Raw genomic sequence first — 23800 nt, forward strand, 5'->3', positions numbered from 1 at the left:
CCTGCCAGTGTGACCCCATAGTGCTTAGCGAGGGGAAGTGGACCAGGACCAGGAGCATCCTTCCAGAAAACGTAGCCATCTATGAGCTGGTCCCTTCTGACAGAGACCCCTGTTCAGTCGTCTGTCTATGGCACCCAGGGGAGTCGCCGCCCACCCGAATGACAGCAGCTACCACCAGTGACGTCCACCTCGCTCTGCTCCCCGGCCACGTGGAACACCGGTCTGCTCTCCTCCTGCAGCCGTGGGGCCAGAGCTGGCCAGGGCTTTGGCAGAGGACGCCGACTGCCGCGTCCGCGTGGCGGAGTGCGGCTAAGGAATTCCAGCGGGAGGGCAGGGAATCTCATGTCCAGGGAAGGAGCTGGGGTGTGTGTGTGTGTATGGGCGGCGGGGGCGGGGGGGGGTGATTCCAGGTCTCTGCGAGTATAGGGTGAATGACATAACTTCCCACCAACTGCCATTTGAGAAAACAACAGTGGTGAAAAACAGCACTGCGTTTTAATGGATACTTCTGTAACTTCATGAAGATGGAGACCTTTTTTTCCTTTTTAAAAGATGCTGGCTTTTCAACAGACAGAACAGAAAATCACGTGAACGCAGCAACTGGAGTCAGCTGGAGGCCCCCAGGAGCCTGTGCTGGAAAGCGTGGTGAGCGGCCAGAGGAGACCCCTGCCTCCGAGGCCCTGGGCCTGAGTCCCCCTGCAGGCGCACTTGGGGTCTGCCTTCCCATGAGGGCACAGGCCCGGCCTCCTGGAGCCCAGCCGGCAGCCGGTGGCTGGGGATGGACAGGTGAAACCTGCGGACAGTCCCCGACAGAACCCCGGGGCCTTCGTGCCTCTGAGCTGCGGCCTCGGGGCTGGGCAGAGCCTGAGCCAGCCCGGCAGGGGTTTCCTGTGAAGCTGTGAAGCCGGCCCTGACGTCCCCAGGACCTGGATTCAGAACAGGGCGGCGGGGGGCGGGGGGGGGGGGGCAGTGCCTCCTCGTGATGCTGCTGCAGGCTACATCGCATCACCTCCTCTCCTGTTAAAAAGCAGCTCGGGCGGGCGGGCGGGCCCCCTAGCCTGGCTTAAGCGCAGGGCGGCGCCCTGCCCTGGGCTTGGCCCGCGTCTGTCCGCTGGCCTGGAGCCCTCGCTGAGTCGGCAGCGCCCTGGGAGCGCGGCACAGCACGGAGGGTGATCATGGGACGGGGCCACCAAACCGGGCGCTCAGCTCCCGGGGCTGCGCTGCCAGGAGCCGCAAAGCCGCCCGGCTCGCGCCCGCTGCAGCCCGAGGACGGGCCGCCCAGGGCCCAGCGGGGGCCCCGATGCCGTGCCGCTGGGCTCTCACTGCCCCACGAAACTTTCCTGACTGGAGCTGGGGCGCGGGCCACCACGGCCTCTCCCAGGGAGCTGGCGGGAGCGGCGCCAGCGTCTCCATGGCAACGTGGCCGAGTGGAGTCTGCTGAAGTTACTCACGCTCCGCATGTCACGTCAGGAGCATTTTTCAAGATTAAGCTGCTTACCAGAAGGGTTCAGAGGAGGCCTATTATATTTCATGGAAATGGAGACTACAGAGCAGGTCGAATCACAAGCCGGGTGGTTTTAAGCTGCATCCAAGAAAAACACTGAAGGATTCTTTAGCTGGTGCCCAAACCAGGGCCTTCGCGTTTATTAGCTAGCTACTCAGGGCAAACTTCTGCAGAAAGGGTAAAAAAAAAAAAAAAAAAAAAAAAAACCAAAAACCCAGAAACGAGTCTATTGAGCAGGCGTGGGACAGGCCCGCACAGCTGAGGGAGGCCCAGAGCCTCCCGGGGGACAGGCACCGACGGAGGGAGGGCCCCCAAGTGCCAGGCAGGGGGGCCTGCAGCCCCGGCCCGAGCCGCCCAGTGCCCTGCGGGGTGGGCGCCTCTTACACTGAGCTCTGGCCCAGCCTTCGGTCATTGGTCCCTCTGTCACTAAAGGCTGGTTAGGAGCCCAGCGTGGGCCTGGGTTTGCGCGCAGGTATCGTGGGGTGGGTGCCGGCCCGCAGTGAGCAGGAGCGAGGCCCACTCTGCACTAGCAGGGTCAGCCCTGCCTCCGAGGGACCTCGAGTCAGAGCAGAGGGCACGGTTATCTGGGAACGAGGCGTTGAAATGGGGAAATGGGGGCAACGGAACGGCCTTTCCAAGGGGAGCAGTGTCCTGACTGCAGGACACTGTCCTTGTTAAATTAAAAAAAAAAAAAAAAAAAAAGATCAAGCGGACTTTGGGAGCCAGGCACGTTCACGACCAGTGGAGTTCAGGCCAAGTAACGGTCATGGGCGCGACCACGAAGCTCGGCAGCTCTGCTCGTCCGTCTCCTCCTCTCTTTTCTCTCACCCTTACACGCCTATCATGGGCGGCACCAGCTGAGAGGCCCAGAGGGCAACGCGGCCTGCTGCAGCTCCCGGGCAGCCCTGTCGGGGGCTGCAGGGCTGCGCTTCCGGCCGGGCAGGGCGCGGGGCAGAAATGACCCCCATGGAGGCAGGAGTGTGAGGGCCGCCGGGGGAGGCCCGCGTGCTGCTGGGCAGAGGGGGCTCGGGCCGCGGGTGGTGGAAGCGGAGGGAGCTCAAGCGTGACACTTACACTTTCTGGAACACAAGAAAACTTCTCTGAAATCATAAAAGGCACACCATCCATGGCTGCAAAAGAAGAAAGAGGAAACGGCGTTGTAGACACAACCAGCATTTACGAATTCCGACGTCACCAGGCTGGAGCCCGCCGACCTGCACACAGATGGCATCTGGGGGAGCGTGCGCACGGGGACCGGCCCTGCTCCCGGGGCACACGCCGCGAGGGGGGCAGACGCTCCACACGTGCCGGCCGGCGGCCGTGCAGGCCAAGGCCGCGGGAGCAGAGGCGGCCCGGCGCCCGCCCCTCGGGGGCTGGCCTCCCACCTACGAGGGGCGGGAGCCGCCGAGGGGCCGCCCACAAGACAGAGGTGCGTGCGGGCTGAGAGGGGGCAATGCCGGGCGCGCTCTGTGAGGTGGGCGGCCGCGTGTTCGGCAGACAGGCTCTCGGCCGAGCACAGCGCAGCCCAGGCTGTCCGGCTCCGGGAAAGGGCCCGGGTTGGAGGGAAGAGTGATTCTGGAGTGTCACTGAGTGTGAATCCTGGCCCAGGCTCCGGGGGAGCGTAAGTTACGTGTAAGAGGCTGGCACGGCCTGCATTAAAGGGGTGCGTGTCCCAGCGCCCGGCTCGGAGCAGGTGCTCAGCAGGCGGGGTGGGGGGGGTGCTGCGCAGCACCCCCTGGTGGACCGGGTCCGGCCCCCGGCTTCCCGGGCTGACTCGCGGCTCACCGCTCTGCTTGGTTTCAACAGGACAGGAGAGAAAGGGATGAGTGGGCCCCTAGCACCGCGAACAAGGGGACGGGTGTGGGGGGTGCACTTCCTTCTTCACAACCCTGTCCGCACTGCGTCAGGGCCCAGGTTGTCACCATCACGGGCACGTGGCGAACCCCAGGACTGGGACGAGTGTGCTTTATGAGTCATGCAGAGGCCTCTGACAGCACGTCACTGCGGGGAGCCTTGGTGCTGGGCACGTGTCGCCCTCGGGGCACACCCAGTGTGAAGGCTCAGCAGCCCGAGGCCGGGCGGAGGCTTGTCCTGGGGCCGGGCTTCTCTGTCGCAGGGGAGCAGCGGGGACTGAGCGGAGGCCCGGCCTGGCCTTGCCGGTCCTAGCCTTTGGGGCCGGGACCTGCCACCCGGCCGTCGGCGTGGGGGCCTCACCCCGAGGGTTTTAGAAAGAAACAGAGTGACAGAACAGAAGCCTTGGCCGAGTCAGTTCTCTGGGAAATACATTCTTTGCTTTCCCCCCAACGTACGATTTTTTCCGCCCTAAGAAAGAAGAGTTGCAGGAGCAGAAAGAAAAATAAAATAAACATCGGAAAAGGAAATAAGAGAAAGAAATCTGGGGAAAATTCTCTGATTAGCAAGATGAGCCACATGGCTCATTTTAAACTACATGCATAATTGATCTCAGGGAAGAAAAAAAAAAAATGAAACTTTCTCTGCTAAGAAACGGCACAGCTGGCCCCGGCTGCTGCAGCGGACGCCGCCTCCTTTCTTCCGAGGGCTGCTGTCCAAAGTCTGGCCACCGGCCTGGACGGACACCTGTGGTCTCCCATCGCAGGGGGCCCTGCGACCTGCCGCGACTTCCTGGAAGGGGACCGGCGAGGGGCTGTGAACAGCGTAACACTTCCCCAGACAGGAGGGAGGTTTGGAAGCCGCCCAGAACAATCTCGCACAGCACGCTCCACGGACAGACGCCCCCGTGGAACCCGAGCCGCTGTGCACCCGCGCTCGCGTACAGCTGAGGAAGCGGGGGACAGGAGACGCCCAAAAGGCCACCGCGCCTTCGACGGAGGGGCGGGACCAGGCCCCCCCCCCCCCGAGGTCCCGCTCCCGCCACGGTCCGCCCAACGCGGCACTCGGACTTCGTGCCCCCGCCCCACGGCCGCGGAGCAAGGCGGGCACGTGGCTCTGGCATTTCACGCCATTTCACAGATCGAGGGGCAGAGCTCAGCGAGGTCGGGGCCGCCGAGGTCACGCAGGCGGCGAGCAGCGACTCGACGTCATCCTACGCATCGGCCACTTGGGCGTCTGTATAAATGAAATTTCTGAGAACGAGTCCGCTGCTGCTTCTGCACCAGGACCATTACCACCCCGTCCCCCTCACCCCAAGTTCCCCGCGGGCCTTCTCCGAGCCCTTCCTGCTCAGACCTACGGGCCAGGAGTGTGTGCTGCCCGAATGGCCCCGAGCAGAGCCACTAGTGCCCCCTCCCCGAACCCGCCTTTGCTTGGTCTCCCTCTGCCCTTAACGCACCGCCCTCCCCCCGCCCTCCGAGCTGAGCGCTGGAAGCCCCACCTAGGTCGGCTCCTCTCAATTCCCAGATCTCAGCTCCCCACCGCCGTCACTGGCCATGGCTGTGCCGCTCCGCTCCCTGTGCACGTGTGTGCACCCCGCTTCCCTCTGCCCCCCGGACCCCGAACGCACATCCCCTCTGCCCCCCAGGCCCCGACGGCACGTCCCCTCTGTCCCCCAGACGACGGCGGGTCCGGGGCGGGGCTCCCTCGTGCACCCCATGCTCTGTGCTCGGGCTGCCCCTGCGCCTGGTGGGGAGTTCTCAACGCACAGCTTCAGACGCATCACCGAGCGGAGAACCCCTGATCCGGCGCCCGCTAGGCGCCCCCCCTTCAGCATTTTAGACCTTATTCGTGTTGGGGGTGTCCATTCAGACATGGTGACGGACGCCCCGGCCCTGGCGACGGCTGCATGCTTAGAGGACTTGCGCTGTGAAATGGTGGTCAGGTGACCTGCCAAGGCCTGGTCACCCCCCAGGGAACGAGACCGGGGGGGGGGGGGCGGTGCTGGGGCAGGACAGTAGGAGGGGCCCCTCTGGCAGTTGTACCTGCACCCCAAAAGGGAAGAGAACGGGAGGGCTTCCGGGTGGGGCCCTCCCTGGCAGACGCGCCCCTCGCCGTCCCTCGTCACAGAATGCCGGTCCCTTCACCCCTTGTGTTCACACCCTGGCCATCCTTCCGGGGTCTGCTCGTGCGTCTCCCACAGGCAGCCACCGCCGGAGCCCTCCACGCCCTCCCTGGGGACATGCCCAGGGCCAGGCCTCCTCCCCAGGCGGCCCAGGTGCGAGCCGCCTCTGTGGCCCTGTCCCTGGCACAGGGCGGGGCCCAGAGGGCGGCCGCCCCACACAGGAGCGCCCCCGTGGGCGGGGGGCTCCGGCCTGGGGCACAGACCCCACCCCCTGCAAGTTCGGTGAGCTGCCTGCTGCCTGCCACCTGCCGCACACCGTCCTGGTCGGCGGCGACAAGGCCGCGGGTTTCCTGGAGAGAGCCCCCATGTGCCATCTCCAGGAACTGCGAAGGCCTAGGCAGGGGACAGCGATTTGTTCTTTGAGAATTCACTGAGGCGCAGTTCGCGTGTCGGAGTGAGCACTTGGACGCGCCTGGAACCGTCACGAGGCCGAGCGACCACCACCTGACACCGGGGGCCAACGCGATTCCCTCCGAGGACCTGCCACTCAGTGCCCCCGACAGAGCCTTTCTCTCCCCCTCCAAATGACAGGTGTGACCCTGAAAAGAAAGGCCTAGAAACATCGGGCTGGCTTTCGGGACCGGGGCGGCCGGCCCCCTGGACGCTGTGTTCCTGCCTCGCTCGTGCTGACAGGAGATGATGGGGGAGGCCAGGTCTGCCCAGGGTGGCCGATGGAACTTGGAGGAAAAGGAAAAGACTCCGGAAAAAAGTAACTTGCAAAACTTGGATATTAGCAGTAATAGCATTTTTATGTACACATGTGTATATATAACATATAAAATAAACTTAAATGTATAATGTATCATGTGTATTTTATGTTTACATATGTAACGTTTTTATACTATAAATCCACACACACATGTATGCGTATGTATACACACAACACACACACACACACGCAGCATCTTCAAAGGGCCCTCTCTCAGCTCCTACGAGAGACCGAAGGCAGCGCATGGGGGGGTGCACGGCCCCCCTCCCAGGGGGTCCACCCCTCCCTCCCTTTCAGAGCACAGAGCAGTCCCCACTCGCAGGCCTGGAGGATGGAAGGGAGCTGTTGGGGCTGAGCGGGGTCTGATCCCCCACGTGAGCGATCGAGGTGTGTGGCTAAGGCACACCTTCCGGTCCTCAGGTAGCTCAAAGGCAGTTTTTTTCACATAAACGCTTGTGGAGGAGGCTACAGAGAGAAGGCCAGAAGCGGGTCCACCGTGGGACCACGCCGAAAGCGGCCTGTCTGGGAGGAAGGAAGGAAGGACCGAGGCGTGCCCCAGGCAGCAGGGAGGGGGGGCCTCCGGGACCGAGGGCGTCTTGCTCGGCCCCAAGTCCGAAGCCTTCCCACAGGGCTGAACAGCAGGGCAGGTGGTGAGGAGAGGCGCGGGGACCCGGCCCCACCCCAGAAGGAGCTGTCTGCTGAAGGGAGCGAGATGGGGACTTGGGGACAGATTACCACTTTATTTTAGGGTTTACGATGGGAAGACGGGCTCGGGCGGATGCTCCTCACGTTCGCCTAGAAAACAAAACTCGGAGGAAAAGGACGTGAGTCGCTGGGACCCTGCGGGCCGGGGGCTGGCAGTGGGGGCTGGCTGGGGAGCGGCAGGACACGGTCGCCCACGTGCGGGGTCCCCTGAAGGGAGCCCACGGCCCCAGGAGCCAGGGGGAGTTTGCGCCGCGGGCTACCTGCCAGCCGAACGTCACTTATTTTAAATCTCTAGTACAGCGAAGATGGTGGTAGGCTGGAAGAATGTGGAGTTTGGCAAAGCCTCTGACAAAACCTCTCGTGTTCCCCACGTGGGTCAGAGGGACGAAGGCAGCCAGACAACGCGAGGGCGGCAGAAGCCCTAACCGGCTGGACCCGACGCCCGAGCGGCTGACACGCAGGGTGACGCTGAGTGACCGCTGGGGAAGGTGCCCGGGCGTCGACTACTGCAGCCAAGACGTGCACGGTACGGCTCGTGGGCAGTGGGGGAGGACAGTCGATCAACGTAACAACAGAGAGAAACCCAGTAAAGATCTCAGAAAGTTGGGATCGCAGGCTAAATCGAGCGGATGCGATTTATTAAAGATCAGTGTTAAGTCCTGTACTTTAGGTCCAAAAACCCCAACTGTGTTAGACGGAATGACAGCAGAAGATATGGAAAGAGACTTGTTTGTAGTTGAATAAATTGATACGATTTCACTCTTTATGGGGGGGTGGAGATGCCACTGTAAGTCACAGCGCCACGGTCCTGGTGCCCGAGCCAGGGAGCGGCCACCTCCGTCAGGTCCGAGCTTGAGTGTGGATTCAGGGCCAGGCCCGCATTCTCAGAGGGTCACCCCGGGCGGCCTCCAAGGAGGCCCGGGATGGGGAGGGACCCGAAGCCAGAGCGCACGAGGGAGGAGAGGGAGCCACCAGGCCCGATGCTCCGGGGAAAGGTGACCCTGTCCGTTTCGTTCATCATCGCCCCCCGCCTGGGGCCCCAGAGCCCAGCGCTGTGCCCGGCACCTGGGCAGTGCAGCGAGACAGGGGCTCCGGTCCAGCAAGAGAAGACGCGAAGGTGACTGTAACCTGCCCATGTGCTCACTAGCGGAAGCCGGCATTCTGTCTCTTCCACGCCGGGAGACTGATCTGCCTTTCAGCGTCTGGCCTACAGCTGCGCCCTACTCCGCCCGACACACGGGGAAGCGGCTGGAGACGGGGCCACGAGTGAGGGGACCCCGCGCTCACGGAGCCACGGTCGGGGGTGCTCGCGGGTGCATTTTCACCCCCGGCCTGCCCTCCCAGTCGGCCTGGGGTGTGATGGGGTCCGCACACAGACACCGCCTGACCAATCCGTGGTCACGACCCAGAGGCAGGGACGGGCAGGGCTTGTCCTTTCCTGGATGGCGCCAAAGGTGGCATTCCCGGGGCACACAGCAGTCCCCTCTGCAGGCCCCTTGACTCCTAGTGCGCCACAAGAAAGGCTCTCCGTCCCGAATCTACGAGGCAACGCGACTTCTCCCCTGGCCGAGCCCTACCTCAGAGAGGGACAGAGAGAAAGCCCGCACTTGCTGGCCGCCGACCGGGTTGTGACCCTGCGTCAAATAACCCCTGAAAGGATCACTTCTGGGTTATGCTTAGGGAAACTGAGGCAGACGAGTTCTGTCGCTTGAGGGAGCCAGGATTCCGGCTGAGTCCAGCTCGTGGTGACGCCGCAGTGGGTGTAGTAGGGATGGACGGGCCTGGGCCTTGAGCCCCACTCGGCCGGCGACAGAGGGGTGGCCGAGCCGGCCGCCTCCCCGAGCCCTGGTGGCCCCGGGTGTGGCGTGGGCACGATCCGACCCTCTCTTGGGAGGCCGCTGCTGGAAGCGCCCGGCCCACGGCAAGGGGCGCCCAGCGGACGCTGGTCTCCACTCTGACCGAAAGCCGCGTGCCGGGAGCGTTTCCTTTTGGGATCAGGGCCGTGTTTCCTCCTTTTCCCTTTTCTAATTTTATTTTTTGGTGGCAGTTTTAACAAAACGCTGATCCGCCGGCAACCCACAGCCGAGGAAAAGCAAGGCTGTGCCGCGGGCTCCGTGGCACAATTAGCATTCTCCTAAACAAACGAGCTTCCACAGAGCTGTAATTAAGCAGGCCTGTAATTAAGTATATGCCCTTTATCATAACGATCATGCTTAAAAATGGCATGATGCATGGAACTCTGTTATTAATGCTGTAATCCCAAACTGAAGTGCGGCTACATAGAAATCAGCATGTCAGGCCTGTCACCGGAGTGTTTGTAAAATACATTAAAGAAAAAAAACCAGGAAACAATGAGCTCATTCAACTGTTCTTTTTACAGTCAGGCACTGCGAGTCAAGAGGATTGTGAATGCTTACAGAATCTGCATGGTTTAAACAAATAAAGCTCTAATCTGCTACTGTGGTAATAACCGACCCCTATTTTAAAGAAGGAAAAGGGGCAGGGTTGATTCCCCCACCCCCTACCCCCAACTGACCCCAATACCTGCCTTGGCCGTTCTTGGGGAAGCTGTCCACTGTGCGTGCTGTGTCTGTCTGGACATCGGCTTGGGCCCCCGCGCGAACGGGCAGCTCCGCCGTGCATCGGTGGGAACTCTGCCCGGCAACGGGGCGGGGTCATAGCTCCTGCATCTCCCTTCAGGTGAGGACTATAATTTTACTTGCCAAGGCAGTGCCTCAGAGCTGTCCCTTGATTCTCTTCTTCCAATACACGCCCCCAGACCCAAACCTACCGCTCGGCAGCCCCCAAGAGCTCTGCACCCCGGGCCGCCCCACTGCCTTGGGCGCCCGCAGTTGCTCAGGGCTGCCAGCCCCTTCCCCTCGCCGACATCTCAGCAAGGAAAGGCTCCAATCAACACGTGCGTTACTTTCAACATGCTTGATCAAGAGAGTCACGAAACCCTGTGGTAAACGACATAAACCTTAGAGAAAGGCTCCGTCGCCTGCACCTCGATATCTGCTCAGTGTCGCCAAGCGGTGTTAAGCGAACCTGAGCCGTGGCAGAAATGATGGCGAACAATGCGCTTACCGGCCGCTGGTCATTCTCAGGATAAAATTACGAGTGGTGGCGGGGGGGGGGGGGGGCCTTCGGTTCTGCGTGGCTGCGTGGGGCTCGGGGCTGTGAACAGTCAGCAACCCGGCCCTGTCCTCCCCCCTTTCCCGTGGTGGTTCAAAAGTCCTTCACAACTTGTATGGGGAAAAACAATGCCGTTCCTCACAACTCGAATGCAAACCACAACACCCAGCCCCGTCTCCGTTCCTGGTGATTTTGCTCTGGAGAAGTTCCTTGGAAGGTATCTGCAGACGCCTCCAGCGCTGTCTGCTCGGGGACGCTGAGTTTCCACAGGGCCAGCCAGCGACTTCCTTCCAGATCCCCAAAGCACTTTGTTTTGCCACGTCATCCGTAAAGCCAAGAGCAGTGATTTATCAGCCATGGCGAGAGCCTCCTGAGTCCCGCACGTGGGAGGTGACACCGTGGGAAGGAAGGAGTGGGCGTCGGAGTCAGACACGTGCGAGCCCCGGGCCAGGCTCAGCCACTTGGTGGCCATGGGGCTTTGGGCAAGTCACTGAGCCTCTGAGTCAGACTCCCACCTGTCAAAGGATGATGACGCCCACTGTGCCGAAGGTGTGAACGGGTGATGGAGAGAGGCGGGGCCCGGCCCGCACAGCCCGGCTTGCGGCGGGCACCCCGCACGCGGCCAGCACCCCGCACGCGGCCAGCACCCCGTACGCGGCGGGCACCCCGCACGCACCGGGCACCCCGCACGCACCGGGCACCCCGCACACGGCCGGCACCCCGCACACACAGCCGGCACCCCGCACGCGGCCGGCACCCCGCACGCGGCCGGCACCCCGCACGCACCGGGCACCCCACACACGCCGGGCACCCCGCACGCGCCAGGCACGGCCGTGACTCAGCAGCACGCTGCTGGTGCTTCTCCCGAGGTCGGGTCTTCTCCGGCCCCCCTCTGACTTAGGACAAGCACTTAATCTCTGTGCCTCTCTTTCCTCAACTGTAGAAGGAAGAAAACAACAATACCTGGATCGCTATGCATTTTAAATAAGAAAAGAGTCCCAGGGACAAACTGCTGCTGCTGTCACAGCTGTCGTCATCACTATTACTGCACCAGAGGACAACGCCTTCCCGAGGCAGTAGACCTTTCTCTTTTTCTACCCTGCCTCTGTGTGAAACAGAAAATGCAGCCGCTCTAAACTACGTAGACTCGAGGACGTGAGTCCCAACCCAAAAGGCTCGTGGAGGGGCAGAAGCGCGGCCTGCCCCGGGGACCGTGTCGGGTGTCCCGGCCCGCGGCTCTCCCTGGCAGCTGCCATCTCCGGTGTTTGGGTCAAGCTCCACGGTAAAAGCGAAGGCCCAGCGGGGCCCGGGCTGCTGAGGGTCCCCTGGGAAAGAGCTCCACAAGCAAAGTGGAGAGAACAGCCCACGGCGTCAGAAGTTAATTTGGCAGGTTGGCAGGAAATGCCACACTCTTCAACATAAAGGTGACTTCGCACCACAGACGAATAGTCTCTGAGCTTCGATTTGGCGTGGACGGTTAGGGAGCCCCCCCACCCCCACATTTATTACTTCTCGTTCCCCGATCTCCACACAAAACACTTTCATCGTGGGGCCCACTTCGCCTCTCGGCACCCCCGTTATCCTGGGGGGAATCTGAGGGCCTGCCGACCCTCCTACATGTCCTTCAGAGCAGCCCGTGGGGGCCCAGTGGGGCTGTGCAGCAGGCGGCCTCCTGCTGGCTGAGGGGTGGGGGGCGGGACTCCAGGGAGCTGGGTCACGAGCGGCCCCCCCACAGTCTGCACCCATGAGAACCTCCATGGACACGACCGAGAACACTCGCCCTAGCTACAGACATGCTTTCTAATCTCCCTAAGCATTTCCCGGCTTGGGGCAGAGACCAACCGCATTTTGCTCAAAACAAAGATGATACCGGCTGCCTTCCCGCCATCCGGAGGATGGGTTGGGGATGCCTTCCTACGCGACGTGAAGAAGCCCTCTAAAGCGGGGTGGAAGCGGAGAAGCCGCATCGGGGAGGGTGAGAGGCTGGGTGGAAGCCACGGGGCCGGAGGACGTCACGGAGTGGGCACGAAACGGGAACACCGTGCGTGGCCGAGACAGGTGTGCCCACCTCACAGATCTCCGGGGTGAGCTCTGAGATGCAGGTCTTACCCCTCGTGCATGCCTTTACTTAAAAACTTCAACTGTTTCCCGCAGTTTACAGGGCGACGTCCAGATGCCACCGCCGGGGCCCTCGCAGGTTGGCCCCCGCCTGGCTCGGTGGCCCAGGTCCGCCCCTGCCCCACACCCTGCCCTACACCCGAGGATCCTGGCTACCTCCACCCGCTCACCCTTCTCAGGCTGCTGTGCCCCTCTCTCTGCTGTGGACTCAGCCTGGAGAGCCCACTCCTGCTCCTGAGCCCCCCAAATCAGCTCAAACTGTACCTCATTTGGGGTGCTTTCCAAATGGCTGCTCATCGAATCGGGGGTCTGTTCTCCCAGTTACTGAGCTCTGGCCGCAGGCCCCGAGGTTGTGCCCTGAATGCGAGCTCCTTGCCGGCCTGGGTGAGCCAAGGCCGCTGTGCAGAGGGCTGTTTTGTACTGGGACTTCCTTAGGGCTCTGTGAAAAAGGGACATTCCGACTCTTTTTCTCTGATCAACCGAGTAACCTTACACTTGTTTTTGTTTGCCCAAGTACCTTAGCGATGGGATAATAGGCTCGAATAGCGCACTAACTAGAAAGGTATAAACTTGTATTAAGTTTCCTTTAAGATTTGAAAAGAGACTGTTCCCCAGGTTTAAAACTGTATGAAACGTTGAGTTTTTGGTGCCAGAGCAAAGAGAGCTCCTGACCTTGACCGGTGGAACCCAGCTTCCCAGGTCCTGGGCACCCCCGGGTGAATGCGAGACTCTAGGATGAGGCCTTCAGACCTAAGGCCTGAGTCCTGGGAGCCGGGGAGCCCTGCAGGGCGGCCACCGTGGGAGGCGCCGCCTGAGCCACCAGTTGCCAGGTGACCCCAGAGACCGGGCAGGCATGGGCCCCACACAGACGGAGCTGCTGTGGAAAGCCTGACAGCAATCTAAACCCGATTTCCGTCTACGTAAGACCCCACTGCCTGCATGCATTTCAACCAGGTCGTAACTTGGTAGGAAAACTTAAATTTGAAGAGAGAAAGAAAGGCATCTCTATGTCTTGCGTTTTCCTCACTTTACCGAAAGCTCAAGTACTGGGCTTCCCAGTTCAAAACCAAAGGCCTGGCCACCCTCACCCTCACCAAGCTCAACTGGTTTCATCTGGTTGGGGCGGGTAGGCTCTGACGGTCCCCACAGAGGGGCACAGAATTAACGCCCACAGACGGGGTACAGCACAGGAGCACACACACCGGGCGCACACAGGTGCATTTCCGATGAGCAGAGTTTTTAAGAAACTTGTCCCTGGGAAATGGCTTCTCTTAAAAGCCGTGCGTCACCCTCCCCAAACTCGGCCCCAGTGGACACGCTCCTTGGATCCCTGTGAGATGAGGAAGGAGGCGCAGCGTGAGCCAGGACTAGTGCCCGACCCGACACCCACTCTGATTTGGAGGTGCCGGGAGCATGCGCCCTTCCATCTATCTGGTTGCCGCGTCTAGGAAACACAGTGCCGTAAATTACCCAGATTTCAGATTTAATGCTAACCTTTAAAGGGCATGTCACTGGAACGCATTCTCTAAATGTTGGTTGTTAGTTCACTTTGTAAGTCTATCATGGGCAAAGAGGTGTGAGGCTGCCACCCATCTCTGACTGCGCCTGTCACGGGCACCTCCTGCCACCTGACAGGAATTCCGACAGAGCTCAGCAGTCCCGCGAACGAACAATTCAGCCATCCGCGCTAACCACACTCTCAGCTCAGCCTTAGGATTTAATAATAGAGCCTGCTAATATGACTCTTGTTTCTAGGGCTGATGAACTTTCAGAGGCAACGTGAGGGGAAGTCGTCGGCGCGGAGACGACAAAGAATTGTAATCCAAGGTTCTTTGAACTATCCAGTATAATAAGCACTTGTTCCTTTCTACAATGGGCACATAAAAGAGAAATCTAAATAATAATTGCTGTAATTATCTTGAAAAATATGCGGAGATCAATGGTGATTATGAAAATCTGTGTAATTGTCCCCCGAAATCATCGCTGATCGGGTGGCATCTCGAAAAGGCTGCTGCCAGGGAACTCTTAACGCCGGACACCACGTGGGCCCGGGAACGTGACATGCCGGCATTCTCCCTGCGAAATTCCGCCCTGTGTGCACGGAGCGGCGTCTCATCGCTGCCGGCACCCTGGCCTGCATCTTAACTCCCCACGCCAGGGCCGCCGAGGCGCCCTTAATGGGGTGCGTGTGTCATTGTGGTTCAGAGCCCCCAAGTTCGACTTGTTATTTATTCAAATAATTAATTACTCCTGTATCCATCGAGCGGTTTGTCATGACACATTAATGACTTGATAGACTTCGATGAACTGGTGAACACAGAACAGCAGAGCGTTTTTATCGTCATTTAATTTTAAAACGATCCTGTGTGAAATTATCTCGTCGTGAGTGATGGGAGCATAAAGAACAGACTCAGCAAAGCCCCTTTTGGATCATTGCTTTATTAATGGTAATGTCAGGGAGATGAAAAATGCTAACATTGTCATATTCTGCTGCCGGCTGGAGACGGATGGCTGGGGGAGTGGGTGAGGGCTCCGAGAACACACTGCCAAGACCACGCGGCCCCGCGCACCCGCGGGCCCCCGGACGGCACCTCCGCGCCCCGGCTCCCTCGTGCGTTGGTGGCTCCTGACGTCTGTGACTTTGTGTGTGGGGTCTTTCTCGTTTCTTTTTTTTTTTTTCCTTGAATTTTCCACGAGTGATATAAAGCACCCTCACGAAAACATTTCGCTTTATTGCTTTGAACATTAAACGTTATTAATCCAATAGAAAAACGTTAAGGATATTGCTGTCACCTTTAAATGTGAAATGATATTAGGTGCTAAAAAATGCTGGGTTAGTAGAAAAGATGTTCCCTCAGTTTCTTTCCAGTCTCGAGATAACAGCGCCGGGTGGAAGATACAATATTTCTACATGGCTCACAGCACAACATCTGCTTAAAAGAGACTTCCTGTTCAGCTAGTCTTTCTTTTTTTACATTGTAAAAATAGTTTCTTAATTGTTTTAATTACAAACTTGGGAATCTATACGGAGGACTCTCCAACAGTGTGAGTCAAAGACAACAGACCGCAATCCCTGCCGAGCTACAGCGCCAGGCTGAGGGCGGGACCGCGGGGTGCGGGTGGGACCGCGGGGTGCAGTTGGGATCATGGGGTGCGGGTGGGATCGTGGGGCTTTGGGTGGGACCGCGGGGTGCGGGTGGGACCGCGGGGTGTAGGTGGGATAGTGGGGTGCGGGTGGGACCGCGGGGTGCAGGTGGGACAGCGGGGTGCGGGTGGGACCGCGGGGTGCGGGTGGGACCGCGGGGTGCGGGTGGGACCGGGGGGTGCGGGTGGGACCGCGGGGTGCGGGTGGGACAGCGGGGTGCGGGTGGGATCGTGGGGTGCGGGTGGGACCGCGGGGTGCGGGTGGGACCGCGGGGTGCGGGTGGGACCGGGGGGTGCGGGTGGGACCGGGGGGTGCGGGTGGGACCGCGGGGTGCTCGTCCGGCCTCACGCACCAGCCTACGCGAGGCAATGCGTGAAAGGCAGCGAGGCCTTGTGCCCCCGCCTCCCCAGGAAGAGGAGAAAGGGTGGGTTCCCCTCCCTCACACACTCTGGTGGTTCCTCCCCACCCTGTGCGTAGCTCTGCCGCCCACCTGGAAGTCCGATCCGGGGACCTGGAGCAGCGGGGACTTGTCCCCAGCCCTCGCTGGGCACCAGGCCTTGGGCTAGGTGCTTCCTCTGTGTTCACCGACTTCTCAAGACAACCCCACGAGGCAGGTGTGTACCCTCATCAGCGCCATCGTCCCCATTTTACAGAAGACACTCAAAGAGCCGCGAAGCGACCCACCCCGGGGCAAACTGCTGCAAGAGGCAGAGGCGCAACTGACCCAGGGAGCCTGACTCCTTCCTGTATCTCCGTGGTGCCTCTTAGTTCTCTCCAGCGATCTCCCTGGAACCCAGTGCCTACCCCCCCCAGTGCTCCGGAGGGGGTGCCCGCCCCTCAGGCCCTGACATTAGCGGCTTGGCTGCTCCTGGCTCCGCATCCCTCCAACTCTCCTCCAGAAGACGAACTGGAAAGAAACGAGGCGCCAGCCACTGCTTGCACAGTGGGTGCAAAGTGCGGAGTGCAGCAGAGAAGAGCCCTCGGGGAGCATGCGTAGGATGCGAGCTGACGATGGGGTGTCAGTGTGCTGAGGACAAACGGACGCGAGGACAGAAGCAGGTCCGGGCCGGAAGTCTGCTGGCCCATTCTGTGGCATGCTTTTCCTTCTCAGGTGGAGTCGCCTGGGTGGTCTGCCCACCGCCGTCACAGGGGCATCCCCAGCAAGGGGGCGGCTCAGGCCGCCTTCGCCCAGGGCCTGCCTCGTGATGCCTGGGGGCTGGTCCCCTCACCAGGGCAGAGCCTCAGCGAGCCCGTGTGGCGAGGTGAGATTCTGCCAAGGTCGGCGGCTGTGGGGCGCACGGCAGATCCCTGAGGGAGAGTGCTGGGGGCCCCTCGAAGAGACGGGCAGGCTGAGACCGAGGTACACGAGACTACAGAATGCAGGGGGAAAAAATTGTGCTTTCGAATAGGAGCCCCGAGTGGGCACAGTGCAGGCAGGTCGCTCGAACCACAGGGACACGGCTTCTCGACGGCGGTCCCCTCATGAAGCCAGCTCACTGGCAAGAGCCTTCTCTCTCTGGAGGGCACCCCTGTGCGAGAGGTGCCAGTCCTGGGAGGGAGGGAGGGAAGGGTGGGCACTGGTGGGCTCGGCCTCAATCCGTGGTTTCAAGACGCTCCTCGAAGCTGGCCACCACACTCCAGGAGACGCGCCCGACCGCTCCGAAACTCAGGCGTCGGCATGGCCCAAGAGACTTGTTGCAAATGCACATCCCTGGCCCCCAGACCTCCGGAGACTTGGGCTGCGGACCTCTGGGACGACAGCATCGTGAGAATCTCGGCTCTGGGCCTGGCGTCAGGCTGCTCTGGTGCGGCTGCGGGCAGCCTTACGGCCCAGACGACGGCAAGGGTCTCACAGGCACAGCCCTGGGAAGCTCTCTGTTACCCGCAGGGACTAACCGTGGCAGGGGCAGGTGGTACTGCAGCCCAGGTCACAGCTGTCACTTGGTCACAGCCCTGGACTCCGTGCCAGGCCCTGTGCCAGGCCCTTCCCTGTGCCACGACCCTGTGAGGTGAACGGGAGCCCGGCTTCCGGCCGAAGGGAGGTCACCGCCAGTGACCGTGTCTGCCTTGCTCAGAAGGCGAGGCCCTTGACACTCCTCCGTCATCTCAGACAAGACGCCCAGAAACCCCTGTGCCGGACACAGCCCTCTGCTCAGCTCACTGATCAATGATCGCTTATCACGTACGCCTCACCCTGGCTTCTCCGGTCCGGACCTTTCTTGGACTGAGCCTCTAAACTTGCAAGAGGAAAGGGACCCACGTAGGTCCCTGGTCTGTCCTCTCTATCTGCAGTTGAGTTTTGAATACTCAGGGTTTCTGTGGCTTTTACCTTCAATAGTGGGGGGAGGAGGGGGAGGGATAATAAATTCAGATGGCTTCTGTCTTCTCTGGAACCTGGACAGAAGACTTTTTCTCTCTCTACCCGGCTCAAATGGAGCTCTTTGTGTTCTGAAGCGAAGGAGCGTATTTCTAACGTGCCCTGGATTCTCGACTTTCCTCCTTCGGTCTTGCTGTGCTTCCCCGAGTTATGACTTCCGGCCACTTGAAAACGCGCCCTGAATTTTTCGGAGGGACCCCTTAGTCAGAACGAAGCGTGGACACGTTTCAGTGGAACCTGACGGCTTCGAAAGACACACGCACGCGGTTTCTCCAGCATTCAGGGCGGCTGCGGTGACCGGGGCCGGGACCGACCGCGGGCCGGAGGGAACCAGGTGGGATCCCTCGTGAAACGCGAGACCCGGTAGGAAACCAGGGGCCTGTTTTTCAAAAGTACTTTCTTTAAAGCTCCGGTAGGGGGAATATTACATAAAATTAAAAAAGAAAAGAAAAAAAAATGAACGAACGAATGAAAAACCCAGACTCCTCCGGGGAAACAAAGCCTGCAGGTAGCCAAAGCCGGCGAGGAGGGAGGAAGGGCGTCCACAGGGCAGGGAGCAGCTGAGGAATGAGGAGCCGTCGCTCACTCGGACACCCCAAGGTGTAAGAACTTTGGAGTGAACACCTGCGGTGCCCGGTGGCTCCCCTGTGGGGCTGCACGCCCCTCGGTGACTCCAGCCCCGTTTCTGTCCTGTGCCCGGGGGGCTGACCCCGGTCCAGGTTCACCATGACGACACCCGGGCTTAGAGCTTTACTGGCTTGCTCAACGTGGCCCCGTGGGCCAGTAACAGAACCGGGTGTTGAATACAGGTCTCCTGACTGCTGTGTAATCATTTATTGGGTCAGTGGAAAAACCGGGTGAGCAGAGCCCTGGATGGGACCCCAGCACCCGAAGCCGAAGGCTGCCTCCCGGCGAGGGAGTGACATTCGGGGGTGCTGGTCTGGGTTCTCAGGGGACGCGGGTCACCAACAGCTGCTCCGTCTTTCCTGAGAAAGAATTTCCAAATCGTCTTTTGACAGGCTCGCTTCGAAAGAACACCTTTTTCTGCTTGTTTTTATTGTTCGGTTTCGGCCGGGGAGGGGGCCGGCCTGAGGGTTGGGGCTCCCAGCTTGATTCCATCCGGGCTGGACACGCGCCAGCTCGTGATTTCATTTTCGCCTACGGTCGTGAAAACACAAGGTGGCTTTAAACATTTCTGCCCGTAAAACCCCAGGCGCGAGGGGTGCTGCTCGGCGCGCCCCTCCTCGCCCCTCTGCAGAATGAGGTGGGGCACCCCCGCATTTCTGTGAAGTCCACCTGCGGCCCGTCTCCGTCTCTGGCAAGAGAAAACGCAGAGGAGGCCGAGCAGAAGGGCTGAGTCCTTCTGCCCCGAAGAGCATGGCATTTGTGGCGTCCACACCTGGTGGACATCCTCAAGGTCACGGCACGAAATAATTCTGCCATTTGTCCAACCAGAATTCCGCGAGTGGGGTGTCTGGCCGGCGAGTAAGCCTGTGGACCACTCAGCACCCGAACTTCAGCCTGACTGGGCTAACTCCCCACTCTCCTCCTGCAAAAGCAGCGACTTCCTTGAAGCGATCTTTTCTTCATTTTAAAAACTTGACCCCACCCAAGAGCCGACCTCTGGTGCCGGAAAGGAAGGGGGAGTCGCAAAAGTCTGAGCTGGGGTGGGGGTGTGGGAAGGGGTCCGGGACCCATCACCGACAGGGTGCGGCTTGTGAGGGAGGGCTCCCCACAGCGGGGTGTGGCTGGGGGCCCTGCTGTGTGAGAACAACCCGCGAGTGGGAACCTGGCTAGCACACTGACGGCCTGGGTCCTGGCTCGCCGCTTTTTTACATAAACGAACTCATAGTTAAAAATTATGAACGGTGATGTAATATATGGAGGAATTTATTTTAGTGACAAAATTTATTTAACTCATAAATGATGTCGATTTTTATGTATAGAATCATTAGTTCTAAAGGGTCACCGAAATGTAGTAACTTTCACGTTACTACATTTTGGGGGAGAAATTACTTGCTAAAGAGCTCTTTTTAAATTTGGGCGTTTGGGAATATCTTGCGGAATTAGCCTACGAAAACATTTACGGCCTAATTACTGCATCGGGAAGAGACTTTCGAGATGACTTATCGCCGTTCGCAGTTTTTACGTCACCCAGGACAGCATGGCACGGGGAAGCAGAGGCTCAAAAAGCGGCCCTGCCCCTGTTGCTAAGCAGCATCTTTGTGGGGCTAAGGACCAGCAGAGTGAAGAGTCGGCCCCAGCCACTGCAGGCTCATCCTTCCTCTCGAATTCCTTGGGCTATGACCAGGGCCACGGTGCCATTCACCCGTCCTGGGCCGCTGTGGTCTCCACGGTAACAGAGGTGGGGGAAGGGGAGGGGTCCATGGGAGCAGCCGCAGAGTTGTGAACAGTGCCCAAGCAGGGATATTTCTTCCAGTAGTAGTAGTAGTAGTAGTAATAATAATAATAATAATAATAATAATAAAAAGACCACTTTTCCCTACTCGCCTTTCGCTGAACAAAAGTCAGACCGGGGCGGGCGAGGCCGGAGGCTGAGGTTGCAGCAATGGGCTGCGTGGGCGAGGGAGGGGACCGGCATTTAAGGGAACGAAGCGCAGGGGTCGTGGAAGCTTTGCAGTGCGGGGGGACCGAGGGGCAGCGCACACGCGTTTTAACAGCCAAACTCCTCCTTTCACACATGTGTAAAACCTTAGGAATGTCCCTGGAAAAACTTTACTTCCAAAGTAATCTTTGAAGTTTGAAAATTAAAGCAGCGAGGCTCTTTCTCAGGGTGGAGAGATGGTTTCAAACCGCTGACGGGCCCACAGCAAGGCGCTAACGGGCGCTCAGTGCCACCGACTCAGAGGTACGTGCTCGGCCTGCTTGTCCCAAAGGGGCCACGAGACACTTGTTTTCTCTCGCTCGGGGGTCCTGTGCCCCTGCCAGGTCCAGACTGGTGATGGTGACGCAGAGAGAAGGGTGGGCGGGGGTGTGCGCGTGGAAAGGTGTCGAGGGCAGGAGAAAGACACAGCATGAGTCTTGCCGGTGCACAGAGGCCAAGCCCGTGTGACTCAGCACCTCCTCCACGCAGCACCGGGGGGCATGAGGGCCAGCGCCATCGGGGTGCAGGGTGATCACGGTCCGCGGGGCCAGACAGCAAACAGCCACTGAAACTTCCAACCTCAGAGAAAACTCCAAACTTAAGGAGTAGCAGCGGCTCCTCTGCTGCCCCCCTGAGCGCTCGCGTCCCCCAACCCCTCCGTTCTGCTGGCTCCCCTCTGGCCTGCTCATCCTCCCAGTGTGCGCTGGGCCAGCAACCGGGTGGGCCGTGGTGCCGAGTGCCTGCGGCTCTGGGGAGGGCTCAGAGGGAGGCGGCACCTTCACGGGGTTCGTGTGTATGACTTCGGCACAGGCCAAAACGGAAGCTCACTGAAAACCCGCCCAGGGAAGGAATCGGGGTGTTGTCGCCCTTACGTGTCTCACGGCTGACAAGGAGCTTTTGGGGAGTCCTCAGTCTTTTCCACCATCCCCACCTGACAGAGAGGACCGGCCTGAAGCTCAAAGAAGGTGACCTGTCTTAGAGGCAGAGCTGGGACTCGAGTCCAGCGTGTTTAGAATGAAACCACGTTGTCTGAGAGCCCCTCCCCCGTGGGTCACTTGTCCCAGAGAAAGAACTGGACTGTAATTTGCAGCGACGGGCTGGAGAAGAAGGCCTGTGAAGTCGCTAAGCGTTTCATAGCTCTTTTATTTTTGGCACCAGTTGGCAATTACCCTTGAACTCCCCTCCTTCCCCGCCCCCACCAGATATTTCAATTACTACTCCAATTACTTCAGCCAAGAAACTCGCCCAAACGCAATTCACCCCGCCTCGCCCCCCACACCCGAACACAAGTCAGAGGGCAAAGGCGCGGGGGGCGGGGGGGGGGGGTCGGGCCGACAACGCTTGCCACTCACTAACCCAGCGCAGGGAGGCTGAACAGCGGCCTTGCTATTCCCAGCGATATTCGGAATGTAACCAATTTCCAGTAGAGCCAAACAAACTGTGGAGGCCCTGTGGAGGCTGGCTGCCCCCAAATCACCAAACAGACTGTGCTCAGACGGGGAACACGTTTCCCTAGCTCCCTGGCCAACTCCGAGGGCGGGCCACACACACACACACACACACACACCAGGGAGCGGAGCGCTGGCCGGAGCAGAGGGCAGCACTCCCCGGGCCAAGGGCAGGCCTGTCTTCTTTGCCTTTATGGCCCAGAATCAAGCAGTGACCGGCAGGGAGCAGGGCTCGGGATTTAACAAATGACTGGCTCAAAGGCCTGTGCCCGAGCACCAGGAACTGCGCTGGTCCATTTTTCAAGACGTGAATTCTACTTGGGAGCCTGTGTGTACGTGAGTGTGTGGCCATAAGGCTGGGCACGTATCTGCGCGTGTGTGTGCATGCCTGCATGTGTGTGTGCGCACGCGCACACACACACAGACACGCGCGCGCACACACACACACGAGATGAAGCTCCTCCGGGGCACTTGGCGACATCTTTCCTTGTTTCGCCCACCAGAGGAAAAGGAGGTGTCTCTGCTGCTCACCGACCCCTCGAGCATCTGGAGAAGGCTTTGACGAGCTGACCCCCTGCCTCCACTCGTGCGGGGGCTGCTGGGAACGGCGGTTTTCCTGTACGACTTTGGTATGAGCAGTAAGAGGGGCCGAGGAATGAAACAGTGTGACTTTCATAACCGCCAAGCCCACGACACTCCGGGTGTCCTCGGTCAGCCAACCTGCATGGAATTTACACAGAGACTCGGCAAACAGCTTGGGATCGGTCGCACGGCTCACCTAATCTGCTCTTTATGTGCCACCTGGCTTTTTGCGCTTACCTGCGACCATGGGCTGTGAGTTCCCAAGCATCTTTAAAGTTAAATCTGGAAGGTAAACGAACCCTTTCAAAGGACGCGTGTCCTGGGCACCCAGCCCAGGCCCTCACGAGTGTTCTCTCTTCCTAGCTCTGGAGGGCAGGAGACGAGGAAAGTCCCACCCGGGAGCTCCCTGCGGCCCTCACTCCTTTCTCTGCCTCTGGCCCTGGGCATGTTTGAACTACTGCCGCCTGTGGGGCTGGGGGTACAGGCCCGACTGAACCCGCTTCTCTCAGAGCCCTGCTACAGTCTGGTCTCCGGGCTCCTCCTCGGGGCACTAACGGCTCTCAGAACCGCCCCCTCGACCGTGCCCGCGGTGCCCGGCCCCGCACCAGCGGCGGGCTGAGGGGCGCGGCCCATCGACGAGTCTCCCCCTCCCTGCTTTCCTCTGCCCTGAGCGGGCACCGAGAGTGGGCCACTCTGCGAGTTTCGCCTTGCTGAATCTTCGCTGTGTTCGTCGAGGAGGCTCTTCCTGCCTCCATTTCTACCTCTACAACTGAAGAAGCCGAGGCCCGGCTGGGGAGGGGCCTAGCTCCTGCTCACAGTTTAGGGGTGAAGGGCAGAGCTGGGGGACACTCGGCCTCCCAGGCCCCTTGCTCCTCCTCTGACCCCTGCCTTTCCAGAGAGGAACAGAGGTCGCCATCGAGGACCTAGGCCATACCCTGAGGACACAGGCATTTCTGCCCAGCACGGCCACAGCCTGTCACCACGGGGCCTTGCCACTGGTGGGAGAAGCCGAGATGCCTCTGCCTTAGTGCACCCCCCACCTCCCGCCGAGGGGAGCAGCTGGTCTGCACCCATGAGTCCCGCAAGACGTCTCTGGGCTCCCTCAGCTGCCCTAGTGGTCTGGATCCCGGGTGCCATTTCTCATGCTCAGGTGCCAGCCTGGAGCAAAGGACAAGGGCCCCTTCGGACTTGACCGCGACAGAGCAGGAAGTTGAGGAGAGGCGGGACCGGCCTGCCTGAGCTGTGTGACTGTGGGCGAAGCGACTAAGCTCTCTGTGCTTTCGCTTCTGCGCCCATGAGCTGGGATGAACGGTGCCTGCCCCTCTCAGGACTGTTACGAAAATAGACAGTGTTAGTTACTGTCACTATTATTCACTTCCCAAACACGAAAGAAAACGACCCAGGCCTGCTCTGGAAAGCCTGTCTCCGCGCCTTCC

General features: G+C 60.0%; 1 protein-coding gene across 7 annotated transcripts in view; it reads right to left on the reverse strand.

Annotated features, from left to right (window-relative positions):
* MVB12B (multivesicular body subunit 12B) overlaps nucleotides 1-23800 on the reverse strand; it is a 168799-nt gene that overhangs the window by 18020 nt on the left and 126979 nt on the right. For 4 of the 7 annotated variants that reach the window (XM_036238466.1, XM_036238468.1, XM_036238467.1 and 1 more), the window contains exon 8: nucleotides 2579-2634. In XM_036238466.1, coding sequence (XP_036094359.1) covers nucleotides 2579-2634 — 56 coding nt within the window. Of the gene's footprint in view, nucleotides 1-2578; nucleotides 2635-20991; nucleotides 22503-23800 lie in introns of those variants that run through there. The other 3 variants (XM_036238463.1, XM_036238462.1, XM_036238464.1) reach the window with 2 other exon arrangements.

This window comes from Rousettus aegyptiacus, unplaced genomic scaffold (genome assembly GCF_014176215.1).
Source record: "Rousettus aegyptiacus isolate mRouAeg1 unplaced genomic scaffold, mRouAeg1.p scaffold_m13_p_3, whole genome shotgun sequence".
Taxonomy (NCBI): Eukaryota; Metazoa; Chordata; class Mammalia; order Chiroptera; family Pteropodidae; genus Rousettus; species Rousettus aegyptiacus.